General features: G+C 30.0%; 1 protein-coding gene across 2 annotated transcripts in view; it reads right to left on the bottom strand.

The window, feature by feature from the left end:
- LOC106677814 (ly6/PLAUR domain-containing protein 6B) overlaps positions 1–10956 on the bottom strand; it is a gene marked incomplete in the record, with an annotated part of 623095 nt that overhangs the window by 1308 nt on the left and 610831 nt on the right. For both annotated transcript variants that reach the window (XM_067045488.1, XM_067045489.1), the window contains 1 exon segment: positions 9455–9585. In XM_067045488.1, the coding sequence (XP_066901589.1) occupies positions 9455–9585 (131 nt within the window).

Here is a 10956-nt window from a genome sequence, read left to right on the forward strand (position 1 = left end):
GTAAAATATACAGTTAAAAAATACAGGAGATGTACATAAAACAAAAACAATACGGGGAAGGAAAAAAGAAAAAAGAAAAGAAAAAAGAAAAAAAAAATTAGATTAAATAAACGCCATGAAAAAATAATAATTATACATAAATAAGTAAAAATAAAGATATAAAATGATAATAAATTAGCAAAGAAAAAGTTTTATTCTTATCATTGTATCATTTTGTATCTTTTTAGCCCTGATGAAGCCCTACAAAGTGGGGCGAAACGTCGGAAAATAAATAGTTGTAAACTATTTTTGTTTCTTTTGTATCTTTTTAGCCCTGATGAAGCCCTACAAAGTGGGGCGAAACGTCGGAAAATAAATAGTTGTAAACTATTTTTGTTTCTCCTTTGACCGCAACCCTGACCATCTTCCTATACAGGAAAATAAATAGTTGTAAACTATTTTTGTTTCTCCTTTGACCGCAACCCTGACCATCTTCCTATACATAAAATAAAATACGTAACATTGAATAGAATAAAATACATATTGAGAAACATGAAATACATATCATTGATTTATATTTACATTAATATATGTTTGGTTCTATATATATTTATGTATCTTTATGTTTTGTGATTATATTTACGGGTTTTAGTTTTAGAGTAATTTCCTGTGATTAGAGGGTTTAATGAGTTGAGGCAAGACTAGAAGAAATTATGTGTCAGTTCATATATGTAAACCTGTACGGTGTCTATATTTAATTCAGAGTGCATTTTAGATGTTCTAGTGCATAGTTATTAATAGTTATTAACAATTCTTAAGCATTTGTTTTGGAATATTTTTATATCGGCTGAACTAGTAAAGCACATTAGGCAGACATAAGTTAAGAGTACTTAGTACCGCTTTATATAGTATCAATTTATTTTTACGGGATAATTTTGATTTTTTATGAAAGTATGATGGATACATTTTGTATAATATATTCCTTGCACTTTCCTATTTCGAATTAATGTGATGGTTAAACAATAGTTTGCTGTCTAAAGTGACTCCTAAGTAACTGTTTTGGCCAAAGAGATAGCGGTATTATTTAAATCTATGGTCGATGAAAGTATATACTCATGAAAATTATGGCTATTTGTGTAATTGAAAATTATTTGTGTGTTTTAACGTATTTATTCATTAAATTATTTTATTTTATTAGTACTATTGTTTTGTTTTTTAAACTTATTTATCCATTCAAGTATTTCCTGTAACCGGTTTTTTATTTTATTTTCCTTTTAATCTATGTGTTAGTCTTATTCTCGTAAAATGTATCTATTTCTTTGTTCTTGGTAAACTGATCTACTGCTGTGACTATGAATGATGGTCTGATCTCACATTACCGTATAATATTGAAATTGTTTAGCGGGTCACTGAAGAGGATCTAAGAGGGTGAATTCCGGAGAGCGAATTTGTTGATCGGGTGAATTAAAAAATTGTGAAAGGGTGAAATTGGAGGAGCAGAAATGAGGAATGAATTGAAACGTTTGTATTTGTTGTACAGACCGAAATTGAATGTAAAAGGAAACTGTAGGGGAAAAACATTGTTTATTATATCTTATTATTGTATCTCTTTTTTTCTGATTATACCATGTATGTGTAATTTATATATGTCAGATTACGGATTGATAAGTATGCTGTGTGAGAAAGCAACCTGATGTATTTAGGCAGCATAGATAAATAAAGTATTTCTCTCTCTCCTCATTTAATCACAACTTTTTATTAAAAAACTTCCTGCGTTTGGCCCTTAGGGCATTTCAAGGAGACGACCTTAATCACTGATGTAATAATTCATTAAAGTGTCTTTTTTGCAGACTAATTGCCCATGTCTTATATAAACCACTTAATTTCAATACAAAACTATCCTTTAAAATTATTATCAATTATTAAAAAAATTGTCAAACATTGAAATTATGTGGTTTATGTAAGACTTGGCAATTAGCCTGTAAAAAAGACAATTTAATGAATTATGAAATCAATAATTAAGGTTGTCTCCTTGAAAATGGCCTAAGGGCTGAAACGTAGGAAGTTTTTTTAAATAAAAAGGAGAAAATAAAAGTGGATCATTGAAGTTTGTGTTGATAATAATATAAACCAATCTCAATTAATCAGTAACATAACCTATGTTAGACATTTGATATCTATATTTTGAACGAATCTGCCTGGGCAGAAAATTTTTTTCTGGTACCCTGTAGCTATGAGGCAACTCCTGTGGGTTCTGGAGGCCTCCTGGGGTCCAGCCAGCCTCTTAAATTGCGTGCTCTTAATTGGGTAAAAACCTGGTGGTCGAGCGTGATTCTGATCACATCACCTCCTTGCTGTGTTGTAGCGGTACAGATTTTAATTTTGGACGTTTCGTGAATACTTCGTACTTCTCTTCTGCCTCTACTTTGTACCAATATTACTATCAGAGTCATAGTTTTTTAATATGGATCACGCTTAGTGAAATATCGGAAAATATAGGTATTCTCTGACTATAAGAAGTGATTAAAATAGAGAGATAGAGGAATATACTTTATTTATCTATGCTGCCTAAATACATTATGTTGCTATCTCACACAGCATATTTATCAATCCGTAATCGGACATATATAAATTACACATACAAGGTATAATCAGAAAAAAAGAGATACAATAATAAGATATAATAAACAATCCCCCCCCCTACAGTTTCCTTTTACAATCCATTTCGGTCTGTACAACAAATACAAATGTTTCAATTCATTCCTATTTTTCTTTCTCATTTATGCTCCTCAAATATCACCCTTTCACAATTTTTCAATTCACCCGGTCAACAAATTCGCTCTCCGGAATTCACCTAGAACAAATTCAATATTAGACGGTAATGTGAGATCAGACGATCATTCATAGTCACAGCAGTAGATCAGTTTACCAAAAACAAATAAATAGATACATTTTACGAGAATAAGACTAACACATAGATTAAAAGGAAAATAAATAAAAAATAACTCCTATATAAGTAGAAGATAGTTTGGGTTGCGGTCAAGGAAGGTAAAAGATAAAAAAAAAATTAGTGACTAACGTTTCGCCTCACTTTGCAAGGCTTTATATTGGATAAATGAGAGAATTGTAAAATATAAAACAATCCGATATTTTACGATTTTTTTTATTGTGTCTTCTATTGCTTATTCAATAACGATAATCCCCCTGATTTTATTTAATTTTTTTATATAATCGCAGTTTAGTCTCTTATTATGCATTAAAACTAAATTTATTTTTTGCCGCCATTATTGTTTTTGCATGACGTCATTTCGACATACGCTAGGCTTATCTACTCAGTGTTGGTATTATTTTAATTTATTTCGTTTATAAGTTTTCGCTGTCATTTACGCAATTATCTATCAGATATATTTCTTTTTCGTGCTAAGCTTAATTACGAAAATACTACTATGAAGACTCCACACAAGTTGTTTATCCATGTGACAAAAGTTATCAAAATTTTGTTAAAGATTGGCTACAAGGAATCCAAAATTATTATCAAATCTAAATAATTGATTACATTTTTGTGAAGATCGCTTGGATGTAAGTATAATGCAAGATAAAAAGTGTATGTTTGTAACTTCTAATATTTATTAAGAAAGTCTATTTGATGTAACTAAAACCGAAATGATTTAGTCTTCCAGTTAGAAAACGTAGATAGAAAAAGATAGTATTCTTATACATTTCTAAATCCTGCAGACCAGAAATCTGGGTTTGTTACAACAATTTTTGTTAACATTAAGGCATCGATGCTAGGCAAATTTGTACTTTCTGCTCTTATGAAACCGTATTTCATGGTTGTTTTTGAAAAAAGTAATAAAAATTCTTTTTAAAGAAAAATACCTAATTGAAAACCAGTTAAAAGGTGTGAATCACTAAATCATTGCGTTTTTTTTATGTCTAAATGACGTCAAATATGAAACCATCATGGAGGCCAGCGGTTATCTTCTGAAGATCTATATACATGTATATAAAGAAAATAATGCTATTATAAATGTATATATGTATATAAATAAAGACTATTATTATTATAAAGTTAAGTATAAAACAAAGAGGAAGTTTGGACGAAGTAAGTTAGGAAAATATAAGTATAGGTGAACTGAATACTAATTCATTAAAACAAGTGCAATAATGAGGTTAATGGTGAAATAATACTTAACAAGAAAAATACCCTAGTTTTACATTAGCAATTCTATTTTACTCATTTATACTTGATATTATTTAGTATTCTATTAATTTATTGAATTAAATTAAAATCTATACTGCTCCAACCCATTAAGGGTCAGGGGTTCAGTATTTTCTAAAGAAGAACTGTTGTGCAAGAAAGTGATTTGGTCAAAATCACGCTCGACCGCCAGATTTTATGGCACTCCATGACCCACAGGGTTGACTCACGGCTACAATGTAACAAAAACAATTTTCTGCCCGGCCGGATTCGAACCGGGTCCTTGGAGTTAGTAGTGTCGTGCCTTACCATGGTGCCACCACGCTCTCTCTATTAATTTATATTTATTTTTTATGAACTTACTGCGTTCCTCTTTAGTTTATATAACTTTTACACTCTTTCTATGTCTATTTTAATTGTTATATCATATTATAAATTACAATTAATTCGAGTAATGTCCCTTGATAATTGTATTCCGGGGAATAGTTGAATTATAGATTCCTCTTGTCAGTATAATTTTTAATTTTTTCCTAAAAATTATGCCAGATTTTACTACAATTTGAGAAAGTATAGTTCAAATCAAAAGTGTGTTAAATGTATGTGGAGACCAGAAGCGAAAATACCACCTCTTGAAAAGTTAGCGTTATCAACGTTTCATAAATCAATACTTATTTATTTGTTATAAGGTGAGAGGATCGAATGGTTTAACTAAAATTGGTCGAGAGCCTACTGGCTCTGCGCCAGAAGAGTTGAACCCGTACATGGCAGGGATGTTGTTGCTGGCAAAGCAGACACCAGCAAAAAATTTCATTTGATCATCCTCTCTATACCGTTGAAGAAAGACATTGGCACCAATGCGCTATCTGCTGGATAGACCCAGTCAATGCTTCTCTAATAGGACCGTCTCATTAATCACAAGGTGTCAAGGAACTTGGGCTTAAGCTCGTATCTGCTAAGCCCTTGACCAAAGCCGCATGTTATTAAACCTTGTTTAAAGTTTCGTTGAGCCGTCTACTTCAACTTCCTCTGCTTTAGCTGTATAAAATAGCCTCTAACATCCATTTACAAGATTAATTTGATAAGATAGAGAGACAATTTATTCAAAATGGAAAAATCTTATATATATATATGATAGATGGTCGGTTTACAACAATAAAACGGGTCAAAATGAAACAAAAATAGTTAACAACGTTTCAGTAAGTGTACGAGAGGACTAAAAGGATACAAAAACAGCTAAAAATATTTTGACATTGTAGGTTAATAAGATACAAAAAAGTAAATTAAGTTAAGGTTATAATTATGTAAATATATAAATGAAAAGAAAATTGAATAAAAAAGAAGAAATAAAATTAGTTTTTAATTGTAAATTATGTTTAGATATCTTTCAGCTGGAAAATGTGCGTGGTTCTGATTTGCTCTTTACTTATTTTTAATATTATTATTTATATTTTTAATTTATCTGTTTTGACCTTTATTTAATCTCAACTTTCTTCTTTAATTTTCCTTCTTTTAGTATGCTAAAATTATTATTTATTTTTCATATCTTCTTTTCTATTTTAACTTGTTATTACGTCTGTTCATTTTTAACCTAATAGTTTAATTTTTTTTGTTTTAATGTTATAATTATTTTTTATTTCTTCTTTTTGTTCATTTGTATGTAATTTTCTTTTCACTTGTATTTACATAATTTTAACCCTACCTTAATTTACTTTTTTTGTATCTTATTATGCTATAATGTCAAAATATTTTTAGTTATTTTTGTATCTTTTTAGTCCTGATGAACCTCTACGAAATAGAGCGAAACGTCGGAAAATAGATAGTTGGTAACTATTTTTTGTTTCCTTTTGACTGCATCCCCAACAATCTTCTTCATAATTTGAATAAAATCTTTTATTCGTAACATAACATAAATTTTACTCTTAGACATAATTGGATCTGGTAAAATATTTTACTTTTATTATAACTAATATTATTAATTAAAGACAATTATGATTATCAATAAATTTTCATCCAATCATATATAAATGAAGTTTTTTTTTTTTTTTTTTTTTCAAAACATAATATATCCATTTCTGAAAAGTAAAGGCTTTTAATGACAAATTGAAATTATACACACAAAAAAATTATTTTCATTGCAATTTTTTTTTTTATTTTAATTTATTTATTGATATGTACTGTTGTATTAAGATACATAAAATAAATTTGATGTTAGTTATACAATGGAATTATACAGACATGTGAAGAATCTACCCTTTAATACAACTCCAATTACATTTCTAGACGAGAAATTTTCAGACATAGAAGAATTATCTGGTAATGAAGAAGAAGCTAGGCTAGAAACAAATGGGTTTGGGTGGTTTGGAAGTTTATCATGAAAGGATTAGTATCTGGTTCTGGCCAAATCAGCAAAATTTGACCTATAAGGTGCTGATGAATGATTTGTTTTGTGACAAACTAACCAGCATTAAGGATTTTGGTTTGTAAGGATTGGATACTAGAGGAATTCGATGGTTTACTGGAGCCCCAAAGCACAACTCCGTATTGTCTAGCAAGTGTTGTAATAGTCTGGGCAGTTTCCTGTCTTGTATAAGGATTTTAAATTAGTCATTTGTCCAGATGTTGTTTCAAATTTTAATTATCCTCTGTCAATATGGGGTACAAATAAAATTTTCGATACAAATTTAATTTATCTATGCTTTCATGGTAATTTTTTTATTTTCCTTTTCAAAAAGTGGAAATAAAAAAATTACGTTAATGTTGGTGCGATATGATAGCTGATAAACATAACAGGAGAAAATAATGTAGTGTGAAGTACTAGTCTCAAATTAACATAATATTTTTATACTTTTTTACTGTAGATATTACAAATATGTTTTTAAAAGTTTTTTCTTGATTATTTTCATATCAAATGAAACTTGGAAGAAGAAGAATATTGGAGGAGATTAGCTGGCAGGATAAATAAAGGCAAAAATGCCACGCCCTTTAAGTTTAGATTTAGGTCGAGATTAAAAGAAATGTCCTCCACTGTAATCTAAATTGAAATATAAGGCAGTTAGTGATTTGTACGTACTTTCCTGCCACGCCCCTGGATCCATCATAAGGCCCACCTTTTTGACTTCACTTATACTACCAGCTTATTCCCTCTATTACACTTATTCCTTTAAGTTTTATTTAATATGAAACATAGTAACTACAAAACAAAAGACTATTTCCAAAGTTTTGATTGTTTGCTAATCTCAAAAACACTGTGTAAGATTTTCAAAAAATGGTTTTTCTGGCTTATATTGGATAGCTTCATACTACATTTTCAGGTGGAGAAAAAGTAGGAGCATGGGTAAATAAAATCTAGATCAATGGTTTCCTATTAGTGATCCGGTTGGGCTGTTCTTTGGAGGGGCCTGTGGAGGTTCTGAAAATGTATATTTTGTGGACGGCTTATTGTTAAAATGACTTACTTTTTTGATATCCGAGAATGAATTGAAAGGTTTTAACTATTTAATATTCTGTAAAAGTTCCTCAAAATGCTCTCCTTTTATGCAACTTCTAGAACAAAAGCCCAACAGGAGAAAAAAGGCAGTTATCTCATTCCAATTTTTGATTACTTTAATGAAAACTATCTACAATTAATAATCAAAATTGATGAGTCTGCCATGTATAGGTAGGGGGAATACAAAATGGCGGCTATTTCAAAGTGATAAAAAAAACTAATTTTTCATTCGAAATTCTATATCTTCAAAAATAGGAACAGCACAAGAAAACCTAATAGAACGTCATTTAAAGAAGAGTAAATTTGCTAAAATATGAGCCCTAATAGAGTTATTTACGTTAAATAGTTTTCAAGATATAGCTTTTTAAAAAGCCACATTTCATAAAAATGTAGTATGGGACGTACTGAAAGATCAGTAGTTAGTGAATTTATTTTGAAAAATTTATATCTCAAAACCCATTTGACGTACAAATATCTATTAGCACTCAACTTATAGCTAGTATAATGAGCTATAAAGTAGTTTATGATAGTTATCTTCGTAGGAGTAATAGTTTTCATGAAATTTGCTAATATAAATTGATTTATAGTTGTTCGGACAAATTTTCATTTGCCAAATTTATATTCATATGTGAATATCAGAAAAACTAGTACCCCTACGAAGATATGTGTCATAAATTACTTTATAGTAAGTTAAATTTCCTTTATTTTGCCTATTGGCAGACATATTTGCGTCTTATGGATCTAGAGATATATTTTTTCAAAAATCCAACATTTTGTACGAACAACTGGAAATTAACATTTTGTGAGTTTATTTTGTCAAATATCATAAAAACTAGTACTCCTACAAAGATAAACATCATTAACTATTTTGTAGTACATTTAACTAGATTTAATTTTAGCGCTGGCAGACATCTGTACGTCCAATAGTTTTTGAAATGAAGTTTTTCATAAATCAAACTTATTATCCGAACAACTATAAATCTATATTATTTACCATATGTCATGAAAACTACTATTTCTATGAAGGTAAAGGTCATAAACTTTTTTATAGTCCATTAAACTAGCTTTAATTTGATTGCTAATAGACATCTGTACGTCACATAGTTCCTGAGATATAGATTTCTCAAAATAAATTAACTAACTACTAATCTTTCAGTAAAATTTTTAGAACTTTTACTTTTTAAAAAGCTATATCTCGAAAACTATTGGATGTAAATAGCTCTTTTAGGGCTAATATTTCAGCAAATTTACTCTTCTTTAAATAATGTTCCCTTTTGTTTCTAGTGTTGTTGGTAGTTTTTAAGATATTGAGCTCCGAATGAAATATAATGTTTTTTTAAGGTTTCAAACAGCCGCCATTTTTTACTCCCTCTACTTTTACTTGACAGACTCATCAATTTTGACTAGTAATTATACATAGTTTTTATTAAAGTAATCAAAAATTGGGGTGAGATAACTGCCTTTTTCCTTCCCGGCTCTTGTACTATTCCTAAGAGGACCCCTTTTGTCAATGCGGTAGTGTGGGTGGTCCGCAGACATCCGCGGACTAGGGTTTGTTGATCATTGAAGACTTGTGCGGCTCTAGAATGGATGACCAGGTCATCCATGAGTCACATGACATGATACAAGATTTATTTCCCGGAACTTCCGAAAAATAAATGTTGGCTAACCTAGGCGGGATTCGAACCTACAGCGTTCTGAATAAAACACCCTGGGACCCTGGCTCCAACGTGCTCAGACTTTCACCAACCCCACTATGTGTTCTGATATACCCTTGCCATAATTACCGTCTGTGTGTCTACCATGACACATCCCACTCCCATCGGCCAGCATTCAGTTGTATCGGCGCATTTCTTATTTACAATAACACTGGCCCCTGTAGAGTCCATTATGTGGAGGGTATGGCAGAAATCTTCACCTGAAACAACCAGTTTAATTAAATATTTTTAAAAATACCTCAAACAAGTAAATGAAAATTATAATAAGAGTAAAAAAAGTCATATAAATAAACTATCTTCTTCTAATATTTTTATTTTCTTGTTACCGTACCCCTGACCATCTTTTTCATAAATTGAATTTATACTGTCATTTATTTATATATATAATATTTTATTTAAGTTGTTGAGTGCATTATTTAATTTATATATTATTATAATTTATTGTATTGTATGAGCAATCAAGCAAATAAATAAAAGGGTACAAAGTTTTAATATCTACTTTAAATTTATGATTCCATTCCTTTGCAATGTGCGACCCCAGACAAAGAACGATTGTTGAAGGTAGCTGAAAGAGTTTGTAACAATAGGCATTATAACACATCACTGGTCCCAACGTGTATTAGTTCGGGAATTCCCAAACGACCGAAGCGTGGTCAGAACTAAACATATATATTGGGATAAATGCCCTCCCTGAGTAGATAATGTTTGCCGCTAAAACTTTGATTATATGTTGCTAGCGTTCATTAAAACTTGCTGCATCCGTTGCTCACCTCGTCTCGTCCATTATGATTAAAAACTTTCCTATCAGAAATATTTCAGCCGTCAATTTTTAATTCATAAATTACCAACTGTGTCGGACCTTTCCAATTAAAAGTTTATCCTCCCACCGACCTAAATTTGACTCGTGTCATTTATATCCATTTGAAACCGAGGTGTAATAACAACGAGGGGTGAGAGAGGATTTATGCCAAATGAAAATGCAAATTATAACTTGATAGAGTTTGTTAAATTAAAAATAAACAAACAGTAAAATTATAATTTTATTTATATGTTTATATAGTTGACCGTAAAAATTTCAATATTAGAAAAGATGGTCTGGGTTGCGGTCATAAAAAGAACAAATAGTTTATGACTATTTTAATGTCCGACGTTTCGCCCCACTTTGCAGGACTTCATCAGGGATAAAAAGATACAAAAAAAAGCTGAGAATATTACAACAATTAGATAAAAATAAGGTAATTTAAGCTAGAATAAATATTATGTAAAAATAAAGTGATAAGAAATTCCATATAAATAAAAGGAAGAAAGATATAAAATAGTATCAGTATAAAATAAACTTGAATAAACAATGATAAGAATAAAAAAATAAGTAACAATGGCAAGAGTAAAAATACGTAAAATATACAGTTGAAAAAGTACAGGAGATGTAAATAAAACAGAAACAATACGGGGAAAAAAAAGAAGAAGAAAGTAGAGATTAAATAAACGTCTTGAAAGAATAAATATAAATAAAAATAATAATAATGATATCATTATAAATGAGCAAAGAACAAATCAGGACCACCTACCTG

Source organism: Halyomorpha halys, unplaced genomic scaffold (genome assembly GCF_000696795.3).
Source record: "Halyomorpha halys isolate HHAL.00 unplaced genomic scaffold, Hhal_1.1 Scaffold109.1, whole genome shotgun sequence".
Classification (NCBI taxonomy): Eukaryota; Metazoa; Arthropoda; class Insecta; order Hemiptera; family Pentatomidae; genus Halyomorpha; species Halyomorpha halys.